Raw genomic sequence first — 26,000 nt, 5'->3', positions numbered from 1 at the left:
TAGTTTTGGATATTGTAGGAAGGGTTAGAATCTTTGTCTCAGGAAATCCCATTGAAATCAACTGGGGCAAGCTTTGTTATTCAATTCTGGCCATGTGTATGGGTATTTAGCCAGCTATTATAAAAAATAAAAAAAAAGCAGGGGGAAGCAGGTACTGCCATGGGGGAAAAATACCCATTGCAAAATAATTTAAAAAAAAGTTTCCCTACCTACACAGAATCCCCCCCCAACAGCTGTAGCACACACTGACAATATGGCTGATGTAGGCCAGCCGCCTCAAGAGGCCTAACAACGCCTGACCCCTGCAACCTGGAATAGAATTGTGGAGACTTCCTGTACAAGTGGAAATGAGATAGACAAAACGTTTGGTTAACGGATACCACTAGCTCACCATATCCTCTTCTAATCCCAATGATGGTATAGACCAGGTATAGCAAACCGGTGGTCCACCAGCTGTGGTGGAACTATAAATCCCATGAGGCAGTGCAACATTCTCACAGCCACGACTCCCGGAGAGAGATGCATCATGGGATTTGTAGTTTCCACTGGACTCTCCCTGTAGTGTGACAGGCACTTTTTTTTCCAATAGTATGTAAGTGCGTTACTTTTTAATTTATTAAAATTATGTTTTGATACTACACTTAGGGCTATGTGCCCGGTTGTGTGTTATGATGCTTTTTACTAGTAACCTTGAGACGTTTCCTATCCTTTACATCGGGCTGCATGATCCTTGCTTCACAAACTTCCAGATACGTTCTAAATGGGACTAGGTTTCACCATCCCCCGACCCATGAGACCCAGTTGCGCAACTAAGTAATTTTTTTTTAGCTTTGCCTCTTTGAATGCTGTGCATTTTAGAGAGTGTGTTAGTAGTAGAGTGTAGTAGATATCAGATCCACATAAATATAGTTTCTTCAATAGTATGGACAGGACACGGCCCAGGTCCTACCAATTGTGGATGTAAACAGATCGAATAATAGAGCATGAACTGCTGATGGGACACGATTCAGAAAACTAAGATTTAAGCTTTTAGTAAATCAGAAAAAATAAAGGTACATATGTTTTTCAATGCTCTTTATAGGAATCAAGGTGTGCGTATCTAATAAGCAATTATGGAAAGCCCTACATATATTTATATAAGAACTATAACTAGAAAATGTTTCTATTAATGATATTACATTATTAGATGACACTATTGTTTCAAATAAGCTAACTGTATAAAATACTTTAGCAAATACTGGCTTATGCCATTAATGCAAAGCAACCAAAATCTGACATTTTTGTTACAACATAAACTATTAGACATATTTTCACGGATAATGACCGAATTATTAACAAAGCTTGAGTCATGAGAATACAGATGACAGACTCTTAGTGCTTCCATAAAAAATTTTTGAATGTATTATCACAGTCAAATTAGTAATATATTCCAAATTTCAAAACAACAAAGATGAATTGGCTTCAAATCCCCTTTAAGCAAAAAGAATCTTTGGATCAGTCTAAGGACATGCGACTACAAACAAGACAGATTGAGCAGTGGGAGATGACAGAAGTGCATATAACCACATCAAAATTACTGGCTGATGATACCATTTCTGCTCTTGAGGCCTGGAATCATCACTTACCATGTCTGTAACAGATCTAAACTTCCTTCTGGCGGTCCACCATTGCCTGCCAGTTGTTGCCGTCTCTTCCACTGGATCAACTCGTCATCCAAGATAATCGTTTGCTGCTTACGTAAAAGTTGAAGGGTCTTTTGATGCTTCTCTGACAGATCCTGCATAAGTAACATTGTAAGATAAAACTGAAAATACACTGAAAATGGTAGAATCGAAAACTCTAAACCTTGGGCCACATCGACATGGCAGATAAAAAGGCTGAAATTGCAGTAGCCTCATCACTATGATACTTCAGATTACTGTTTCATTTGAGCATTGGATATACATTACCAAAGTACATAGACATACAGCGCCTGTTACAAAAAGCTATTTGCAACCACCAGACCTACCTCTGTTACTCCATGATTTAACCTCTTCTAGTCTTGTGCAAACTTTGTGGCCTTTGCCTCAGCATGAGATGTTCTGTAGCTATAAAAGCCACTTCTATGAATTAACAGATTGCCTGTAGTAGGCACACACAATAAAGTTTTTTTTTCTAAAGAAGCAGCACAAGACAGGCCTTTGAAAAGCCATAAAAAATTAAATGTATGGCTGAATGTGGGCATCCACTTTGAAGAGAACAAACAAAAAGCAGTTGCATCTTCCAGGGTAAATGAAACATCTAAATTGTGCTGGGAGCTAAACCCTTATATTTTATTTACCAAGTAATTTAAGAGGGGTCAAAACAAATCTTTTTACAAAGTAGAGAAATCCTTTAAAATATAACCTAGCAGAGAAAAAATAATATTGTAGATTGTTTTTACGCTGACAAATGCTTCATCGCCAAAACTGAAGCAGTGCAAAAAGCAAAGTTTAGACTGAAAGGGCAATAGCCCATTGCAATCAATGAAATGTATGTATATTTTAAAGAGCAAATTAACTCTGGAAGCTGTGGCCAGAAAGGCAGGCCCTGGGCAAAGGACCAGCATACCCTGTGGTCTCCCTGCACCTGATATTTCCCCTATTACTGACTTCTGATGCCTTGTTCTACACTCTGTGGAGTTGGCCATCTTGGTAGAGGCATGGTTTTGTTTCCTCGTGTCACAGCCTCCAGCAAGAACAGTGAGCAGCACGATAGTGACTACAACAAATCTCACTTTATACCTTCTGAGACTAGCAGTCAGAGGCAGCAGCACCTAAGATTCACAATGAACCTATACAGCTATGAGGTTTAGATCTACAGTTCACTACGATCAGTGGGGTTTGCAGTATTTTAATTGCTTCCCAATTTCCATCCTGTCCATCAAGCTGTGGTAAGGATCCCCTTATTTTCCAAACAAGACTGTATATTATAAAAACTGTTCCTGCAAATGAGCAGTAAAGCACGCAGATGTGAATACATTCGAAGAGGTATAAGTATCCATGCTACCTCTAGAACAAGGAACAATTACCTATTCTTTGGACTTTCAGTTCTCTGTTCAGATATTGAGTCTTACTGTATACCAACCATAGCAAGAACATTTACTACTAGCAGAAGACATAGAAGACTGGAAAACCAACAACCTAAAAAATCATTTCCCATGTCTACATGACTGCCTCTAGTAAGTCCACTGACAAAGCAACCAACACTTTAGGGTAGAGTAGACAAACAAGATGGTGTAAATGCCATTAAGGTGTTTTTAGAACATACCAGTCTGTATTGTTGAAGAGTCTGGGCCTCTCTCTGAAGCCAATTTTCTAAGGAAGCTTGCCGCTGCTGTAATGTAGCTTCACGAGGCATACGCTCCTGGGGGGTCAGCTGGGGCAACTGGGCAAACTGAGCTGAGGGAAGGAAACAGAAGCAAGCCACATACTGTCACTTATAGTCATTGAACATCATATTGAACCACAAGCTACAACAGACTTTATAGAAATGAACAATCAAATGGTGCAAAAAAAAAAACTAAATAAAAAACAAATGTAAAAGTAGGAAAACAAATCACTGGTTGTCAAGCTGTTGTGGGTACTAAACAGAGGTGACTCTGACATGGGTACTGGTGAGATTAGAAAATAATTTAGGTTCTGGGACATTGATTTTTTTTCATTGACATTCTCAGAGCAGATGGGGAAGGTGTATTAGATATTAACCTGTCAGGTGATATCACCATTAAATGTTTTATTAGCTCGCCTGCAGGAACCATTCATGGCCTAGTATGCTTCCAATTTTGCCATTACCTGTGGGAGGATTGACTCTTAAGTGATAAACACCATTAAACGTGCCAATCAACAGAAATACATTTCTTACCATGGATTCATGTCATTCCCTTTTCTCTGTAGAACAGGAATAGCCACTCCACAGTCAGTATACTGGTTTAGACAGTACTGCAAGTCTCAAGGATAAGGACATTCAAACAAGTATTTACACACATACCCCCTGACCAGTGTAGGCAATTTGGTGACACCACCCATGCAGTGAATACATAATGCCAGAAGTTCTAAATAAGAAAACTGTTCCTTTGCATTAAATCATTTATGGAAAACCAACAACAACCAATGTTTTCAGGACAGCGAGATCCTCTTTCTCCAGGTGACTAGGTGAGAGATCTGCCCATGTGTGGCCATACACTGCCCAAATTTCAGCCAAGTCCTGCTGAAGTTCAAGCACTACTCCAGCCAAGTCCTGCTGAAGTGTAGCTCTGTTAGCACTACTCCATTTGACAAAACTAATTTTTTTAAATGGTCTTTTGTCAGGGGAGCCAGGCTGAAAATTGACAGCCGAAGTGTGGCTGCAGCCAAGTGGTTGCAGTCAATGGTCTTGTAGTCTCCTGGGGCAAGAGAACAGCACTACCACAGATTGCCACTCTATGAGGGCTTGTTCACACCATGTCTGGAGCAGATCTGCAAACACAGTGCAGTGCATTTTTTATGCAATTTTGATTGTTTATGTGTTCCGGTGGTTTTGTTTTAGCTTACAATGGGCTTTCAGGTGCAGTACAGTGTATTTGCATGCATTTTTGATGTGTTTACATGTGTTTTGGTGCATTCCAGACCAGAAAAAATAGTGCATGCAGCATTCCCCCCCCCCCCCCCCCCCCCCTCGCACTGTAATGGACTGCACTGGTTTGAACAGAACCCAGAAATACATTGGGATGCATTTCAGATGCGGATAAAAATGTTCTGGTCCGGATCTGGTCGGGACACGGTGTGAACAAGCCCCGAGTGACTGCACATAAGCCAACATCTTCTCTGTTAAACAGTGTGGTATGGGGAAAAAAACCTGCTTGGGAGGCTCTACAGGGCATACTTAGAAAACCCACTACAATGCCTGCAAGATAAATAACCCTATTCTGTGATAGACACCCAGGAAACTCAACTAGCTACTGACTGTAGCATATATATTTCACTAGCAATCAACGGTGTGAAATCACGAAGACTAAGAAATTTGATTTTTCTTGATCAAGCTGCTATTAACCAAGATGATTAATGTTATAAATTCTTAGTAATGCGTGAAATTACTGAATTACAATTATTCACAAATGACTACAAAGCCCCATTTTTAGCAGCATTTTTGTCAATACCATAATAATAAACCCTCTCTCTTAAGTTCATCACAGACACCTTTGTAATTCTGATAGCACAGCTGAAGCCAAGTTTTTTTGTTTGTTTTTTAAATAAGCATAAATTGATGAATTGTCATGCATGACAAAAGTTGATTTAAAAATTGAAGGAGCTGGATGAAAAATGGAATACAATAGCCTGCAGGGAAGATTGCTAAACAGTGAGAAGTCTACTGAATTATGGCTAGCTTTATATTTGCTATAATTATTATAAATGTAATGACACCTTGGCAATAAAAGAATAAATTGCTATAAAAAAACATGATCATTTCTCATTGATCCAAGCTATTTAACATACACCAAATGATTAAACTTCATCTAGGTATGGCCCAGCACATGCGATCCACATCAAACAAATGTTTACCCTAATACACAGTCTAAATAGGAATGCAGAACATGCTGCTGCTGTAAAACCAGAAGTGTAGTATATTTCAGGCAGTCAGCTCAGAGTTAAACTTTCAAGAAAAAGGCACACTGCCATCTATAGGAGAAAATTCTGGCCAACATGTCAGCTAGACGAGAAACCTAGTCTGCAAAATATTAAGATCTTCTGGACTTAATTTGGAGAAAGCTGTTAGTAATTAAAATGAATAATAGAACTGAAAAAAGAAAATAACTCAGTGAACCCAGTATTATAAATACAAGTCCTCTACAAGAACCTGTTACCATTTTAGGAGTGTATATTAATAAAGAGAGATTATTAGGTCATTTTTTTAGCATACACTCATCATCACCGAGTATGAGAATTATAATGTTGTTCCCTGTTTTCACGGTTTCCAGTGATTAACATAATGTTGCACCCTACTGAAATTATGGGATCAACAAACAAACACTGAACCTATCTGAAAGGCGTACTTGTGAACACTGCCCCAGGCTGAGTTTGTGCCTCACCTGGACATGTCGAGTGCTGTTTTCGGCTGCCAAGGGGCTAGCTCTAACTCCCACAACAAACAATGCAAAGAACGCAGATGTGTTTTCCAGCATGTAGAAGGCGTTATTGTACTTAAAAGTACACGGCCCCACCAGGACCTCACTCTCTGGTACATTTTACCCAAAAGGTTTTAAATATGTATTTCAAGTACAATAATTCCTTGTACATGCCGGAAGATGGAGTACGGCTGCATTTTTTACATTGTTTGCTCATTGAGCCTGTTTGGCTGATCATCCCTTCAAGCATCCTGTCTTTGTGCCTGAAGCTGTATGAGCTTTCTGTATTGAAGTGCAACTGGTAAAAGCTGTGAGAGAGCATTTATGGACAATCAGCTAAATATCTGATGTACTCTGGATTCTATATGCAGTGTTAAATGGGATCTGTCTGCAAGACCTCTTGACACCTCTGATCCCTCTCACGAGACACATTTTTTCAGGGCAGTTAGTCTGATCCTGCAGCTTCACTATGAGAGGAGGCACTGATGCAAACAAGCATGCAGCCAGTGAAGATAGAAGTTGCAAGCTGCATACTAGCTTCAAGCCAGCAGCATCACTTACACGGAGGCGTGATACTAACTGGACAGACATGGAAGGTACATATTGTGAGAGGGTTGGAAGAGGTCTGGTATTCTTATGTTCATGACATATTTCCTTTAATGCACCATGCTGAATCCAAGGTGCACCATAAACGTAGCTGGGTGTCAATAAACAATAATTACCAATATGAACACATGCCTTTGTGGTAGATGTTTTGGCAATATGCAAGAGGAAACAGTGTACGCAGTCAAAAGGGCATACGTACATTTCAAGGGACTTCAAATGTAATATCCAGAAAAATGGCCTTTATGTCTAGAAAGTCAAGACGGTCATCCCTTCCATCAAAACATTGTTATAAGTTAATATAACTGTATCTTGGCTTGAATGTGTAAACTGCGACATTACAAGACAAAAATGATCACAGGCAGAAACGTCATGACATAGTAGCCAGCACCCACCAAATTACAAAAACATCTTATTTCTGCACATAAAGTGGGAACATATATCAATTCCGAAGGCTTTTTGGAGCGTGGCTTCCTACCTCCATGAAAAATCCATCATACACATTCCCAAATTAAAAACTAGGTCCTGCAAAGGTATCACACATGCAGACTAACTGTCCACGTGTATGTAACCTAAATGTCCCTTCAACACATGTAATTCAGTTCCAGTGAGCTGTAACTACACAATTACTAAATTTTGCTTAGAAATCATTCATGTCTCTGGTGTTATTTCTGTAAAGTTTGGCCTTTAGCATCCATTTTAGGACATTGACAATTAAAGCAAATGCTTATTAGACTAAGACATAGCCAGTTTGTTTTAAAATGTAACTCTCTAGTTAGCCAAAGCAGTGAATACGTCATACTGTATGACATATATAATCTTCCATCATGGCTAGGTGAGACGCTGACCTATTACAATCCTCTTTCAGGCAGCTAGAACCAGAACAATTGTGGCCTCTGGCAGATTTCCCTTTACTTCCTCTTCCAACGACCACGGCACAAGTCTATTTCCTGTATCTTTGCGTCATTGACAAAACTATGACAAAGGAAGAGAGTCAATCTCCCCAGGGGACAATGACTTCAATAAAAATCTGACCGTAATGCTAATCCTTTCCTAGAAAAACAAAAAAATGTATGGGCTTTATAGCTTTTTAGTAGGGTGATGACTGTCCTTTACAAAGGAGAACATTTAGAAAGAGGAGTGTAGTTGATCAGAGGTATCCCCAGAGGATGTCCTGTAATAGACACCACAGATCTGAAAAAGGAAGTACAGTATTTTTCGCTCCATAAGATGCACTCCCCCCCCCAAAAAAAAAGCAGGCAAAAATGTCTGTGCGTCTTAAGGAGCGAATGTGTGAGAGCTGAGGCGGCGGGGCTGACAGTGTACCTAGGGGTGTGGGACATGCAGTTTTGGCCGCCGGGCGAGTAGTTTTGTTGTACATTTAGCCCTGCTCCTGACAAGCAGAGCTAACTGTATAGTGTGGAGCCGACGCACATTTTCATACAAGTGATCTGATTAGATCACTTGTATGAAAGGAGCAACGGCGATCCTGTCCGCCTCCCCGCCGCGGCTTTCGGGGTCCGTGACTACGGCATAGGAGTTCACCATAGAGCCCGTAGAGCAGGCAAACAATGTCCGTTCTTCGTCTGCTCTGTGTGATCACTGAGACCGTGGCGCTGTAATTACAGAGCCAATTGTCTCAGCTGTCAGGAACTACACAGAACCCTACCCCGCGTCTTATGGTCAGGTGCGTGTTATGGAGTGCAAAATACGGTATGTAAAAAGCCATTTTCAAAATGTTTGAACACTTCATAAAATCAAGTTTATTGATAAATAATACATTTCAGGAATGACACAACCTTGAGCACTGTATACCTATCTTCACCTCTACCAAGGGGAACATAGCCGAGCTTTTGTCACAAACTGTGTTCCAAGAATCTTATAGGAACATGACTGTCACTGTACACAGTTCTTCAGCATTTGAAGTGACTATAACCTTTTATTTGACAGGCATGTGTTGAACAATTGTGACAATGGCACACGGGCCCTACAGGTTTTCCTACTACATTTAAATCACACTTTTCCAAAAGCTGGAAAACTGCTCAGAAATGATTGCCTCTGGCAGTTTTATTCGGATGTGAGAACTTCACATCCATCACAACTGTTTGTATATTAAACCCTTGCTACTCCCTAGATGATAAGCCACCCTGGGCTTCCTGCCATTGGTTTTGGGCTGTGTACCTTTGGCACAGTTGAATGGTACACTGTATGCCAATGCTTTCTTAAGTGTAAACTCTTGCTGCGGTAAAGAGATGGATGTCCTGCTGCTGAGAGCTTTTCACCCTCCTCCCCTACAGGCTGTTTACCCAGGTTATAACAGCAGCAATCTCTGAAGGAGTTTAATTATTTCTGGCAAGATTTGACGACTGAGAATCCATCAAGCAATAGAGCATAGAGCATAGAGCAAGTCAAAGTGTATAATTATGGCCCCAGCATAAGTACCTTCATTTCCAGCAGCCTGAAGGCTAATTGTTTTCAAAATAACAGTAAATTGCATAAACAATCAATATAAATGATCAGAAAGAGAAATGTAGAAAACTCTCAAGTGCAGTGAAATTGGACTTCTGCTTCATCTATACTTTTTTCAAACATGGTTAATCACTCTCATAATAGAATCGAGGACAACCTTAAAGTGACTCTGTTATAAGAAGTCTAGGGGCTGTCATTGCAGGCCCACCCTTCTAAAAATACTAGAGACCTAGATGTGCCTGACATCAGTATATTTATAGTAACAGTACTAGAACAAGCATGCTGTAAATAAGTGTCATTAAAGTGTCTTATCTTTATGTTTGTCCTGGGTCAGTGACAGCACTAAAGTTAAAGGATCAGAATGCCTGGGAACTAGCATACACAAAAGAGAATTCAGTAATGGCAGCCTCCGATAATCCCTCCTGACAGTGTCCCTTTAAAACCTATGTAAACACCAACAATGAACTCCTATGCGCTCCCTTTTGGTCTGCCAAATATACCACAAAAAGCGTTTTGGTACATCTGTTCAATAAGTGCAAAAAATACCTGAAATCTTGCAAACGTCTAACTCTCAGTGCAAAAGGAGGGGTTTTGAAGATGAGGAGAGGGCTGTTTCCTATGTAATCCATCAAAAATAAAGTAGGGAGAGCTGACACCATATGCTCAGGACTTCAGAATTTAACCACTTGCTGACTGGGATGTTTATACCCCCTTCCTGCCCAGGCCATTTTCAGTATTCAGCGCTGCAGTACTCTGACTGACATTTATTCCGTCATGCAACGCTGTACTGAAATTAATTTTATACAATTTTTTGGGGATAGATAGAGCTTTATTTTGGTGGTATTTAATCACCACTGGGGGTTTTATTCTTTTACTATATAATGAAAAAAGTACTGAAAAGTTTGGAAAAAAAACCTGTTCTCCCTACGTTATGTTATAAAACATTTATTATTACCCAATTTTTTGGTAAAATATAAAAGACGGGGTCACGTCGGGTAAATAGACACCAAACATGTCAAGCTTTAAAATTGCGCGCACCCGCTAAATCGCAAAAAACTACTATACCCAAAATTGGCCATAGGCGACGCTTTAAATGCTTTTACCGCTCATCAGTTTTGTGTTATCGGTGATTAATGGCCCTAGAATTCCGCCGCGGCTTTCGGGGTCCGTGACTACGGCATAGGAGTTCACCATAGAGCCCGTAGAGCAGGCAAACAATGTCCGTTCTTCGTCTGCTCTGTGTGATCACTGAGACCGTGGCGCTGTAATTACAGAGCCAATTGTCTCAGCTGTCAGGAACTACACAGAACCCTACCCCGCGTCTTATGGTCAGGTGCGTGTTATGGAGTGCAAAATACGGTATGTAAAAAGCCATTTTCAAAATGTTTGAACACTTCATAAAATCAAGTTTATTGATAAATAATACATTTCAGGAATGACACAACCTTGAGCACTGTATACCTATCTTCACCTCTACCAAGGGGAACATAGCCGAGCTTTTGTCACAAACTGTGTTCCAAGAATCTTATAGGAACATGACTGTCACTGTACACAGTTCTTCAGCATTTGAAGTGACTATAACCTTTTATTTGACAGGCATGTGTTGAACAATTGTGACAATGGCACACGGGCCCTACAGGTTTTCCTACTACATTTAAATCACACTTTTCCAAAAGCTGGAAAACTGCTCAGAAATGATTGCCTCTGGCAGTTTTATTCGGATGTGAGAACTTCACATCCATCACAACTGTTTGTATATTAAACCCTTGCTACTCCCTAGATGATAAGCCACCCTGGGCTTCCTGCCATTGGTTTTGGGCTGTGTACCTTTGGCACAGTTGAATGGTACACTGTATGCCAATGCTTTCTTAAGTGTAAACTCTTGCTGCGGTAAAGAGATGGATGTCCTGCTGCTGAGAGCTTTTCACCCTCCTCCCCTACAGGCTGTTTACCCAGGTTATAACAGCAGCAATCTCTGAAGGAGTTTAATTATTTCTGGCAAGATTTGACGACTGAGAATCCATCAAGCAATAGAGCATAGAGCATAGAGCAAGTCAAAGTGTATAATTATGGCCCCAGCATAAGTACCTTCATTTCCAGCAGCCTGAAGGCTAATTGTTTTCAAAATAACAGTAAATTGCATAAACAATCAATATAAATGATCAGAAAGAGAAATGTAGAAAACTCTCAAGTGCAGTGAAATTGGACTTCTGCTTCATCTATACTTTTTTCAAACATGGTTAATCACTCTCATAATAGAATCGAGGACAACCTTAAAGTGACTCTGTTATAAGAAGTCTAGGGGCTGTCATTGCAGGCCCACCCTTCTAAAAATACTAGAGACCTAGATGTGCCTGACATCAGTATATTTATAGTAACAGTACTAGAACAAGCATGCTGTAAATAAGTGTCATTAAAGTGTCTTATCTTTATGTTTGTCCTGGGTCAGTGACAGCACTAAAGTTAAAGGATCAGAATGCCTGGGAACTAGCATACACAAAAGAGAATTCAGTAATGGCAGCCTCCGATAATCCCTCCTGACAGTGTCCCTTTAAAACCTATGTAAACACCAACAATGAACTCCTATGCGCTCCCTTTTGGTCTGCCAAATATACCACAAAAAGCGTTTTGGTACATCTGTTCAATAAGTGCAAAAAATACCTGAAATCTTGCAAACGTCTAACTCTCAGTGCAAAAGGAGGGGTTTTGAAGATGAGGAGAGGGCTGTTTCCTATGTAATCCATCAAAAATAAAGTAGGGAGAGCTGACACCATATGCTCAGGACTTCAGAATTTAACCACTTGCTGACTGGGATGTTTATACCCCCTTCCTGCCCAGGCCATTTTCAGTATTCAGCGCTGCAGTACTCTGACTGACATTTATTCCGTCATGCAACGCTGTACTGAAATTAATTTTATACAATTTTTTGGGGATAGATAGAGCTTTATTTTGGTGGTATTTAATCACCACTGGGGGTTTTATTCTTTTACTATATAATGAAAAAAGTACTGAAAAGTTTGGAAAAAAAACCTGTTCTCCCTACGTTATGTTATAAAACATTTATTATTACCCAATTTTTTGGTAAAATATAAAAGACGGGGTCACGTCGGGTAAATAGACACCAAACATGTCAAGCTTTAAAATTGCGCGCACCCGCTAAATCGCAAAAAACTACTATACCCAAAATTGGCCATAGGCGACGCTTTAAATGCTTTTACCGCTCATCAGTTTTGTGTTATCGGTGATTAATGGCCCTAGAATTATTGCTCTCACTCCGACAATCGCTGCGATAGGTAACATGTGCGGCATAATGGATGCAATCGTCGTTTTGACACGTAGGCGGACTCGACGCATGTTTGCGTGTGTATGTGGGGGGTGGGGGACTTACATTTTTTTTTAATTATTATTATTGCTTTGATATGTGACTTTTTATTTTTTTTGCAACTTTAATTTTTTTTTACTTTCAGGTCAGATTACAAGCAGATGGCTCCAAGCCAATACTATTTAGATTGTGGCACATGATCACTTTAGTGAAGTGTTTCCTGTCTGTAGAGACGCCCGATCGCTTGTAATATGCGTGGGGGTGTACGCCCCCCCCCTGCCGGCGATCCCGAGCTCTGCTGTTCCCGGTGTGAGCCCGGGACCAGCACAGCAGCTCTGCAAAGGAAACAACCTCTTGATTGACAGCTCTTATTTCACATTCTCTGCACTTTTCAGACCTAAGTGAGGTCACAGGATTGCAGAGGGAATTAGCACAGGCACTAAAACTGGAAGCGAAGCCTTATTTTAGGCAGAGGCGGTGACAAAAAAAGCTGTCAATCAAGAGTCTGTCTGCTTTGCAGAGCATAGCCAGGAATGAAGAGAACCAAGCTGTCAAAGTCTGTTTCTCCTCTACACAGAAGCATGCGGGAAAAAACAACATACACTGTGGGAGTTAGGTGACAGGGATGTGAAAAATAATACAAGTGGGACATCTCCTTTAAACGGGCATGCAAATATAGGGAAGAGTATTTTTTTCTGGGTTTTGCTAACTTCTTAGACATTCTGCACAGTGACTGACTGAAAATCAAACTTTGTAGGTAGCTTTCCAACAAATGACCTGGTCTCAGGTGACAATTAACACCTTTGCCCTGCTGGTGTCTTGGATTTGGTATTCACCATGAGAGGAGCACTGTCTGTTTGCAAGTCTGTATGGTCTACATGTGGGTTGTGCTTGCTCTGATTTTCTTTGGTTTTATTGATAACTTCCAACAACCCAAAAACTGTACTTACTGTTTGTGTCTGCATGTATGACTATGATAACATTAGGCTGTAGGCTCCTTTGTGGGTCTCGACTTGCCATGGCTAATAACTCTGTAAAGTACTGCAAAATGCATGTGTAAAATTGAACAGAATAAAGGACTAATAATGCAGACAGTCACTAGAGGGAGCACCAACAAATCTGTACAGAAATAAACTAATAAATGGAACAGAAGCCAAGAAAAACTGGATTATTACCTTAAAAAGTAACTTTTAGGTTAACATCAGTTTAACAATTCAAATATTTGCTTGCTGAAATCAAAGAACAGTTTTTAACTCTATTTGAAAAGACTTAAATCTGTATTTTAAAGCAGAAAAAAATGATGCCTTGTTATGGAAGTCATCAAATCAGTGGTAAAAAAAAGAACTAAAAAATCTAATGTATTTTATTATAAAGATTTTGACTTTAAAGGAGAACTATGGGGTTAAGGCTTTTCCCCATAGTTCTCCTTAGGGTAACGGGAGGACACAAACTAGCGTCCTCCCGTCACCCTAAGCTCAGTATACCGCGAGCTGCTACTGCTCGCGGTATACTGAGACACCACAGCTGAAGCGGATCCTGACAATTATGTCTGGATCCGCCCAGTTGCGTGAGTGACAGCTGGCTCTGCCTATCAAGAGGCAGAGCCAGCTGTACCCGCCCCCCCCCCCATCCGATCCGCCAGTCATCACTGGCGGATCGGAGCGGGGAGGGGGGAATCCAGCCCCTTCCCTGTCACGGCAGAGACATACGCCGGTATGTGTTCGCTTACCTCCCGATCTACTAAGCCGACCTGTGACAGTCTCATTGTCACAGGTCGGCTAGAACTATGAGGGGAGTGAAAAGCACTCACCTCATAGTTCTCCTTTAATCTCCAAAAAAACTTAATCAGACCTTTCCCCTCCACCACACATAAATCCCCCTGTGCATACACACCTGAATGCTGATCCCTAAACATCTATAATGCCCATTTTTAAATGTAAACTGTATTTGTTAACTTACATTCTGTTTCTCCAACTTCCAGGTTTTTAATAGGCACTGGTGATGTAGCCAGGTCCTCATAGCTGCCCCCTGAGAAAGCTACATCACTGGTGCCTTTCAGGGAACCATTGTAGGTAAAACTGTACGTAGAAAAAAGGATGAGTTGCCTTTTACTTGATATCTCATTAGCTCTTGGGAAAGCTCAGTTATTCTTTTTTATCTAGACAGATTTCGAGCTGACATCATCAGTGAGTTGAGAAGAAAAAGGTGGAAGAAAAAGCTGCCCAACAATGATGTCTGCGAGTCAAGATGGCAGCACAAATCTGGATGAAGAGGCGCATTAATATACGGATAAAGATGGCAAGTAATGATCATTACATGAGTTTATTTTGCAGTTGTTAATACAATTAAGGTGGCAGTTTAAAATGGGGGGTCCACTTTAAATACATATATTCTTGATGAGAAAAATGTAACGCTCCTAAGCATCTATAACAAAACATAAACTTAGAAATGTATAAAACAACTACTTTCACACCTTGATACAAGAATTCCTACATGGAGCTTCTAAGTCTGCCTGGTCTCCTACTTCTGCTTCTCGTATTATTCACTGGAAACAGAAACATGTGGGCAAACTTACCCTGAATCCTCAGGCTTTCCTGGTACTGTATGATGAAGTATTCCTGCGTCTGCTGCAGCTTTTTCAATCCATTCTCCGTGTCCTGAGTGATAAGTCTCAATTCTTCAAAAGTTTGATTGATTTGAAGGTGTTTCTGTGGCATGGTGTCCACAATGCCACTAACTGGAGAACTGGACTGCAAAAGAGAAATACCACAAGGTCTTTGAACAACTCAATGAAATATGGTGCCAAAGATGGGCACTGAGGTTTATATAATGGCAGTAATAAAGTCAAGTATAGCTAGTCATAGAGAATAGACAGTGCTCTCCAAAACTGGGAAAGTTCTCGCCACCGACGCTAACAATCTTTTCTGAAGACATACATATTGTCTATGTGGCATTGGCTTCCAGGATGTGCACATGCCTGGAAGCATGGCATGTGCACCATGCAAAAGGCATGCAAAAAGACTGTCCTTTCAACAGAACATGGACAACAAATTACAGTTCTATGAATTCATCTTTCTGGCAATGTTCATCCAAAAAAAGGTCTTTTGTATGAATGACGTTTACATATTCTTCTTGACAAAAGGTTCAAAATTGGTTATTTCTTCGATCTAAAATCTAATACCTATGCGTAGCCCGTAATTACCTCTGAGCAACCAATTAGAAACCAGCTTGCAAAGTCTAAACAGTGAACTGCTGAAAGATTTTCTGAGCTTGTCTCTTATGGATTCCTGCACAACATTGTACCCTCTATTATCACTACCAACACAGTAGACAAGCAGAACTTGGCTTTGTCAAGGCATTAGGTTCAACTTTTATTGGAACCCAACAGCTAGGGTCCTAAATTTAGATAACTATTGGAATTTGTATATACTGCCTGTAGGTGCCATCCACAAACAAAACATTATTAAATTTTTGTGTTTTAAAGTTTTTTTGTAAGTGTTTGAAAAAAATAGCAATACAAGTTAACAATACAAAAGATACAGCAACAAGGCTTACTAACCTATTTGTATAAAAACTCATAAGTATAAAATATATAAAAATACATAAGTATATAAGTATAAAAATAAAAATACAGATATAAGAATGCACACACACAACCTAAAACACAAAAGAGTGTTTCCATGAAATCAAAGGGGGAGTACTAAAACCCAGAGCCTTACATTGCTTGCTTCCCTTACTAGCCGCTGTTCATGGTATAAAATATGTCGGATGCATCGGACCAGCTCCATTGGACAGCGTTCATATGTGTTCTGTGAAAGAGTAGAATCACAAAAATTGTTTAAAGATTGCACCGATCTCCAAAGATACATCATCAGTTTGTGCATTTATTTAAAAAACATTTGTCAACCAGTTATCTACATATTAGCATTTTTAAAATAATAATTAATTTAAATAATTCAATAAAACTATTTTTTAAGCAATTAGATATGCACAAAGACTGCAAAAAACAAACAAAGCAGAACTCTATATGCAAAGGTCTTATAGGTGTATTAGGTAAGAGAAGTACTTTAGTTCATTTGCTAGCCTTAAAGTGCTAAAACTTTTGTTTTTCACTTCTGGACAGAATAGGGAAAAGCCTTTAGAATGTTTGCCGCATTTTTAATGTCATTTGTGTCCCTGTTGCTGCGATTTCCCTCACATACTATGTGGTCGCTGAGACAAGATGCAAGGAGAAAGCTCAAATCTCCCCAATGAGACAGCAATAAAAAACAAAAAACAAAAAAAAAACACAAAGCGGTTTACTCATTTCCCTCTCTATCCAAAGTAAAAATAAACATCTTCGGCTGGATTTTGCTTAAAGAGGAAATTTACCCACATCTTTGAAATTACAACAAATACAAATTTAGAAATGTTTAGTAATGACAATCTACAAACACCTACTTCTAGATAATTGCTGGTTTTGTATTCTTTGCATACCTAATCTTTCTTTTCCTCCCCAGTCTAATTAGCTCTCCCTTTACTTCCTGGATCCCTGACACATGTGACTAGGACATGTGACCATTCACATCATGTCAGGGGAGGAAAATGCCTTTCCCTAAGATCTAGTGAGATTACAGATAAGATTTCCCAGCAATGCTCTGCTGATGTAACCTTCCCAGGATGCAACGCTTGGGCACATGACATCACTAATGCCCAAGAGGACTAGGCAGAGGAAAAACAATAAGAAAAATATGTTTGTTTAAATAATGAATGTAATATGATTTCATATCAGCATGTAGAGCTGTATGCTGAGGTTATTTTTAGTAAAAGGGGGTAAAGGTCCACTATAGGGGCAGATCTGGTCCGGAAAATGAGGTGAACCTGCCCACAGTTCCAGTGCATTCCAGACCAGACAAAATGAGACATGCAGTATTTTTCTGGTCTGGAACGGACTGCGGTGGTGTGAACAGAGGCCAGAAATAGCATAGGGATACATTAGGATGTATTTTGGGTCTGGAAACAATCTGGTTTGGTGATGATCTGGATGTGGTGTGAATGGGCCCTAAGATATGTAAAAAATAAATATATGTTTTTCCAAATACAATGAAAATACTTTCACTGTTTTAGCAAAAGGATTTTAGGACTGAACTAAAAAGTTTCTTCCTTTAAAATTCTAAAAAAACCATAACCATTAAATGTTGCCAGTTGTCAGCATTGGGTGTGCTACACTACACACAGGGTGTGTGTAGTATGCACTGTGCTTCTGCCCTGCTGTTGCTCCTCTCCCTGTATTTTTGGGCAATTCCCCGCTCTTATTAACAGCTGGGAGTTGCCGCGTAAATAGAGCAGCTAGTTCAGATGCTGCTACTGTCAAAAAATGGACCTTATGATATAGTGTTTATAAACTCTGTTCAGATGCACAAGATGGAGCGATCCCAAGTAGCATTATTACTTTGTATTTACAGCAGATCAAAAGGATGAACTTCCATCTGTATATGATGTCAGTTCAAGCAACCTGACAAAGTAAAAATTATATTTAATGAAATATGTTCCTATTTAACCACTTATTAACCCTTTTTTCCCTAACCAGCCCCCAGCTCCCACTTCTCCCCGTAGCTATTATTTTCCTGCTGATTTTTTTTATTTATATTCTGCTAATAATATTTAAACTTTGTTTTTATTAGTATTGGTTTTATTTGATAATGCTTTTCGTGCTACATTAAAAGAGAACATTAAAAAACAAAGGCTTTATTTCATTTGTAAATATTGTTGCAATGCATTGTGCCAGAATAATTTTAGTGTTATTTTAAACAGGACAGATTACAGAATAAAAATTTTAACACCAATATAATTAGAACAAAATGCATTTCTTTTCATTTTGCTATTTTATTTATGGACCACATAAATAATATAATTTTTGCAAGACAAATGACAAAGTAATGACAAAGTAATGACAAAGTTGTTGCCTAATAAACAAGCCCATAACTGAAATGTAACATTTGCACTAATCCATAGGGGGTTTACCGGTGTGAGAGCTGGGATGGTTGAACAGTGACTGCTCACTTCTAAACAAATGTTTTTATGCACCATTTTGGCATGAAATTAAACACAAAAATGTACACAACATACCTTAAACTGTGTGGCATAGTGGCCAAGTTTAATCTTCAATAAGAACCCATCTTCACCAACTTGGTGATCTGCCTTTTTCTGCAGTTCCTGCACCAGCCCATCCAGCAGTTGTGTGGCCTTTATACTGTCCTGGGGGTTCTCTGGATCCACAGAGTCCCTGGTAATCACCATAGAACATTAATTAATGAGAAAACTTAATTAGGCTCATTTTATTTAAATTATTTTTAAGTAAACAAATGTAAAAATGTTTTTATTTATTATTTGGTTAAAAAAATAAGGGTACAAACATTTATGAACATTATAAGCATTCTGAGATCTCTGATAAGAAAGCAATAGGATCTATCCCTTCAACACAATATTCTAAACTAAAAAAAAAAGGGTTTGTCTGGAGTGAGCTGTATTTCTGAATAGGTGAACTTTTTGTATGAAGTGGCAATATTACTGGTTAAGGCTGAGCTCCAGGTAAAAACATTTATGTATACTTACATTGGTCCAGCTTGGCCCAATTAAAGTATACATATTTTATACCTGGTAGGGCAACGAGGATCCTGTAAAACACGGTAGTAACCGGCGCCACTACGCGGTTTTACAGTAATCTTTCCGGACCTGTACTGCCACTGTGCTGAGGGACTTCCTCTCTCTGCTGTGAAAACACGGATCGCTCACTCAGCACAGCAGCCATACAGCAAATGCCTAGTATTTTTTTTATCAATGAATACTAAGTGTTCCGTGATTGGATGAGGGCCTTACCAAGTATGAATTATGTATGGTTACATTGGGCCAAGCAAGACCAATTTAAAGTGACACTAAACTCAGGAGTTAAATCTTAAAAATACATTCATGTATCCTAACTATTAACAAAAATATGTATTTTGTGCATCACTCAGCTTCTCAAATCATCTCTGAATTGGTGCTGACACTGTCCTTCCTTCTAGAGGATGGCTACTTTTGTTCCTCATGGTCCTGTTTGTGTTGTAAAGTAGCCACTCCTCCAAGCTCGCTACTGTGATGGACTACATTTTCAATAACAAAAAGTAAACGTGAGATTGTAATCCATCAAAGGAGTGAGCTTGTTCCATGGGGAACAAAAGTAGTCACCCTCCGGAAGAAAGGACAGTGTTGAAACAAATTCAGAGGTGATTTAAAGTGACATTAAACCCTCAGATTTTTTAACATAAAACAATACTGTAATGTGTGCCTTACTGTAATCCATGGTAGTTTCCCTTCTCTTTGCTGCTCTTCCTTTTTAATCTGTATCTCTTCTCATGCTGGGCAGAACTTCTGTTTTGCAGCAGACTGCCTTGTCTCTGAAATGGATACATGGTGTCTGTGTGAAGGTTCACAACCTGAGCCAGCACTACAGGAAGAGGCACTCAGCTGCAAAGGGAAGTTCTCCCCAAGCATGAGAAGACATGAGGATTTAAAAGGAAGAGCAGCAAAGAGAAGGGAAACAACCATGGATTACAGTAAGGCACACATTACAGTATTGGTTTATGTTAAAAAATCTGAGGGTTTAATGTCACTTTAAGGATTGACATCCGAGTGATACACAAATACTCTACATCTTTGTTAATAGGGTACTCGAATGCATTTTTTTAACTTCTGAGTTTAGTGTCACTTTAAGTATACATAAGTAACTTAATAAAATAAGTATTATTTATGTGTTACAAGCAATCAGCGGGACACTATATACATACCATGATTGTGCCTCTATCCACTGTGACAGGTAATGTCGCACCTCTATAGGAAAATGCTGCCCGTAAAGTGCCTGCATCTGACGTAGGGCATCGCCTTGCAACTGCTGTGCCTGGATCCACACTGCCATGGTGAAAATCTGTAGGGATAATAGGAGACACACCTCATCAATCTCTGTCATTTTATAGCAAAGGAGTCCAGGAATGTGATTTCTGTGATCCCAAGCAGATATGATTCCTATTAAAACTCAACAAAATGGATGGCATATCTGATGTGGAAGACCCAACATTTTGTTATGCAACTCTGAATGGAGGGACTTCCATGCTGCAAATTGTTGCATCAGGAAAAAAAAAAAATTAGTATTAGAAAACCAAAAAAATTAATTGCAATAAAGCGCATTAAAGTGACCCTGCCAGGGGGTCACCAAAACCACAAGAGAACTAACCTGTGAAAGAAACAGCATTATACATACCTGGTGATCGGCCTCTTTGCTAAAACGGCACCAAAATGTACAGTTATGTATAAAGCTGTATTTTTCCCAGGGTAGTTATTTTGTGATTTTATTGAATTTATGACAGGGACACTTTAAAAGGACTGTACCAGAGAAGTATGGAGGCTGCCATTGCTGATCTCTCCATTTGCAAATACCAGTTTCCTGGCAACTGGTTCCTTGGCTGAAAAGATTAGTTTTGATGTCACTCTGACTTTCCAGATGTGCGTTCTTATCAGAGGTCATTGACTTAATTTCTAAAAGGCAGACAGGTTTCCATCACACTGATGGAGTCTTCCCTCTGTTCTCTCCTCCTGTAAACAGATTTACAACAATGCCTGACAAAACGATGCAAAGCAAAAAAGCCATGACTGGCTCAGAGTGCTGATCCTTCCTCTTTCTGCTGTGTAGCAGATTACAGAAGGCTGAGGTCGGTGCTAGAAATATACATTTAATGATCTTTAACAGAACTATGGCCAACCTTTTTTTGGCTGTAGTTGTCTTTAGAGTCACAGGAGGACATTTACTATTGTACCCCTATGACCCAAAACTCAGCATATAGTGAGCTATTGCCGCTGTATGTTGAGAGCTCAGAGCCGCGCTGCAGCTGAGAAGGTTCCCAACAATAACGTCGGGAATTACCCCGCTGCCTGATAGACAGCTGACTGCCTCTCTGCCCCATCCCCTGTCTGTCTTTTCAATGAGCCATGGAGAGAGCAGTGGCTGACAGCCACCGATCTCTGCAAGGAGAAGATTGTGAACTGAGTGATCAGCAGTTTGTGATTGCGCAATTCTCGATCTATAGAGCCAATGTGCGACAGCTGCAGTGTCACACGCCACCTCAAACTATTGGGATTCGTGAATTTCGCTCATCCCATAGTTCTCCTTGAAAATATAACTGGATTGAATGGTCTTATTTTAAAAATTGCTTTCGCCGTTTTGCTGCGGAACCAATGTTCTATTTTTTTATTTACACACAAGCTTAAAAAGGAGAACTATGAGGGGGGTGCTTTTCACTCACCTCATAGTTCTAGCCGACCTGTGACAATGAGACTGTCACAGGTCGGCTCAGTAGATCGGGAGGTGAGCGAACACATACCGGGTTCACTCGCCTCTCGATCCTGTCACGGCTCTCTGCCGTGACAGGGGGAGGGGCTGGATTCCCCTCTCCCCGCTCCGATCTGCCAGCGCTGACTGGCGGAACAGACGGGGGAGGGGGCGGGTACAGCTGGCTCTGCCTCTAGATAGGCAGAGCAAGCTGTCACTCACGCAGCTGGGCGGATCCCGTCATCTAAGTCGTGATCCGCTCCGGCGTCTCAGTATACCGCGAGCTGTAGCTCCCGGTATACTGAGCTTAGGGTAACGGGAGGACGCTAGTTTGTGTCCTCCCGTTACCCTAAGGAGAACTATGGGGAAAAACACTGACCGCATAGTTCTCCTATAAGTGCATTTCTTGTCATTATAGATTTATATAATTTCTTAAAGTTATGGACCTGTAGAATAAAAAGAGATAGTAGTTGCAAATGTTTATGTTGCATGATATTTGATAAACTGTTTTCAAACCTATTGTGAGGATTTGCTTCGGGACTCGGGACTCGGGACTCGGGACTCGGGACTCGGGACTCGGGACTCGGGACTCGGGACTCGGGACTCGGGACTCAGTCCATTCGCCAGTCATTCTGGACTTTGCTGCCCATTTTTATTTCAAAGGAAAAAAGGTCTTTTATAGCAGAAGTTGCCCACACAGGGGTTTCACCCGCGCAACATAACACAAATGCTTTAAGACTCCTGGCTATTTAATCTTTTTTAGACCATAAGTTCTAAACAGAGCCACTCAGAGCCGGCCGGTCAGTCTCACACCTGGTGAAGATTTCAAAGATTCCTTGTATGCTAAATTGTATTCATACTGTCCCTTCTCACAGTAACAGGTCACCATCCTGTCACCTACTCCCCACTCAGTTTCAAACCAGGGGTCAGAACACACCATTAACAATCCAGCTTATCGGCAAATCTGTGCCAGCTACCACCCGCATGAGACCTCTTCGGACATGAACCACGTCCAATAAGACCTCTAAAGGGGAACTCCCCAGTATGCCTCCAAAGGTGCCCTCTACTGTGGATCACCACTGCTCTGCCATGGTTTGTAAAGAGACATTCTAGAGTCTTCCTATGATGTTGTTTCTGTAACTAGACTAGTAATCAGAAAGCAGCAAAAGCATTTCTTTTTTTACCATTTACAGTCAACATCGATGTTTGTTTCCCTGGTTTAGTTTCACCCTGTGTAATTGACAAACCTTAGTGACACAAATACCGTCTACAACCCTGCCAGCCAGTCTCACACCTGGCCTGAGATTCCTTACATGCCAAACTGTGTTGCCTCTTCTCGCAGTGACAGCACTAGCCTGTAACACTATATACCCAGTAAAAATACACTCACAATATACACACACACACAAGACACAAACACAATATAATTCCCAATTGTTCATAAAATACGAAATACAAGGCCCCTCATACAGCTTTATACAGTACCTGCTCAGGACAAACTTCTATATTACAGCCAGAAAGATGAAAATCTAATATCACAGATGCTATATTTTTACCTTTTGATTGCCATGACGTGTAGGACAACAATAAGAAGTATATGAAGAACCACAACACTGAAATCTTATAAGCTTTGACAGGTTAATCTAATTTCAAAATTAATGTTTAAATATTTTAAAATCTGCAGCTTTTATTACACGAATACTGGTGATTGTGCTTAATGTTTCTTATTCGGACACTGCTGTTGAAGGGTGACAATGCTCTGCCCCTGTCTCCCAGTTGTGCTACTGTGGTGTCATCCTGCCACACAGGGTTCTGACTAGCAAGAAAATGGCTGTTTCAGCGCACATTATGAAATACTTTGCAACCATCACTGGAGTCATGCATGTAGGCCTTTGTACAAATTGGGAAGTAGAAGATGGAGACATTTGACAGACTTGTCAGCTGAGAAGCAGCTGTCATTATGATTAGGAAAAGCGCAGAGCAGTTTGAGGTGGAATGCCAAAGAAGAAAATATAGCAAAATGAAGTGGTAAATAAAGCACCAGGACAAACAGAAAAAAGCAGCAGATTAAGTCAGCAGAAGCAGCTGTACAATATACAGGCAGTCACACAACACAGAGCACGCAAACCACAGCAAGATTAGCAAAGAAGCACAACGGGAGTATAACAAGGCAGAAAAAAGAAGACTATATTAAAATTATAGGTGATGATTTTTACATGAGAAGACATTACGTGGACATGACAAGTCTCCTCTGCATCTGTCACATGGTTTAAAGTGATTTGCAAACCACTGAATTTTAGGAAACAACACCAAAGAGATTCCTCTCCTCTCAGCTGGATTTTACCAAGACCAGCTGCCAAAGCTTTGCCTAAAGTGACAGATTTGATTTACCTGCATGGAAAACCACATATCAAAACCATAGGAAAGTTTCAGGCTACAAAATGCTGAAAATAATATGCAAATCTTGACATTCCCGATAAATATCTGGCTTGGGCTTTTCCCTCTCCCCTATCTAGGCTCCCCCATCGATCAATGTGGCTACCCATCATTTTGCAGGTCAATGGAAGGCATGCAGTAGGAGGGGGCACGGTAAAGTTTCTCTTTTATAGGAAATGTGTATACAACTTATTATATACACAGTTTTTATATATATTAGTTATACACTGTATATATACACACAGTATATATATATAAATGCAACCGAACACCCCCTCACAACGCTTATATGTGCTGCATACAGTTTAGAATAAATCTCAATGGAAATATTATTTTTTTATCTTTTTTGAAGCGGAATCCTTAGAGCAGTAACATCATCCTACCGGAGTCCATAGCAATATGGTTGGTCCTGAAAGAGTTACTGCCTACGGGCATGTGCTGACAGGCACATTTGCCAGAGCTTTGTGGTCATGAAACCACTTGAAATAAAGATTAAATATGTATTTTCATTGAGATTTATTAGAAACTATGCAGCAAATATAAGAGCTGTGGGGAGGCAATGTTTAAAAGGAGGGTTATTTTATAGCCTTTCACTCTACTTTAACATTGCCACAAATGAAGCTGGGGAACGGTGTATAATTACCCTCTGTAATGTAACCCCCCCCCCCTTTCTCCAGCTTCTTTGGTGGCAGCAGTGTTAATTATTATGCCCCATTTCCTCGGATTTATTACCACCTCCCATCCGCCAAATTTTCAGAAATGGCCGGACAGGAGCCTTCTGGATGCGGGTGGGCGTATTTAAATGTCCTTCATGCCCGCGTACAAGAGGGAAACCGCCAGAATTTGAAACAGCCTGGGATGGCTGTACATACAAGTGGTTCGGGGTCTGTAAATACGCCTGATCGCTTGTATGATGCATCTCTGTATGCCCCCCCCCCTTTTGGGACTGTGCGCGATTGCAATCCGTGCGGATTGCTAGCCACGATTGGGGTGCCATTAGAAATTAATGGCACTGCAAGCGCGGTTTGCATTTGTGTGCGATTCTGGGATCGCCGCTAGACCTCGGTTCGCTCAGATGTGAACTGGGCCTAATTACTGAAGGCTGGAGATGGGTGAGGGTCTGTGTACAATGCATACCTACACTAAGGATTGGAAGTATAATGGTTAACAATGCTGGCCCAAATAAACCTGGGGAAAGGTTGGGTTCTCCACAGCTTCTTTGGTGACTGCAATGTTAACAATTATACCACTGCATATGGATTGTATACAAACAATGTATACTCAGCGGACACTGAACTGCCTTATCACTGCAACATTAATCACCCTCCAGGTCGGGTCACATAACTTCTTGCAGCTGCCCGATGTGATGGAGAGCGCACAGCGTGCGGATCAGCCCGGCTCACCTGAGTATGCTATTCACATATGTGAAGGAGGAATGTCCAGGAGGCATCCATGAACATCATGTCATTCCTTTTAGTATGCCCCCTTCTAAAGAGCTGAGAGTGTGTGTGTGTGTGTATATACACACACATATACATACACACAGATCTACTAATCATTCAGACATTTGATCTTCATTAAAGCAGATCTGAACCCATGAAAGTCCTTATTCAGGCACCTGCTACGGGTTGCCAACTGCCTTCAATTGTGCTGCTGATCTGTCACCTTTTTATACACCTCTGATAGAGACCACAAACAGCAGTGCTGAC

At 40.4% G+C, this 26,000-nt stretch overlaps 1 protein-coding gene across 1 annotated transcript in view; it reads right to left on the bottom strand.

The window, feature by feature from the left end:
* Positions 1-26,000, bottom strand: part of LOC108788932 (signal transducer and activator of transcription 5B) — an 84,125-nt gene that overhangs the window by 26,105 nt on the left and 32,020 nt on the right. Inside the window, exons 2-7 of the mRNA XM_018558835.1 lie at positions 20,321-20,457; positions 18,624-18,780; positions 16,235-16,324; positions 15,091-15,265; positions 3,289-3,419; positions 1,626-1,777 (exon numbers count right to left, since the gene is read on the bottom strand). Of these exons, the coding sequence (XP_018414337.1) occupies positions 1,626-1,777; positions 3,289-3,419; positions 15,091-15,265; positions 16,235-16,324; positions 18,624-18,780; positions 20,321-20,448 (833 nt within the window). The 5' untranslated portion in view covers positions 20,449-20,457. The remainder of the gene's footprint in view (positions 1-1,625; positions 1,778-3,288; positions 3,420-15,090; positions 15,266-16,234; positions 16,325-18,623; positions 18,781-20,320; positions 20,458-26,000) is intronic.

This window comes from Nanorana parkeri, unplaced genomic scaffold (genome assembly GCF_000935625.1).
Source record: "Nanorana parkeri isolate BGI_ZX_2015 unplaced genomic scaffold, ASM93562v1 scaffold362, whole genome shotgun sequence".
Classification (NCBI taxonomy): domain Eukaryota; kingdom Metazoa; phylum Chordata; class Amphibia; order Anura; family Dicroglossidae; genus Nanorana; species Nanorana parkeri.
The sequence above is the reverse complement of the archived record's forward strand: the minus strand, read 5'-3'. Positions and strand labels throughout refer to the sequence as shown.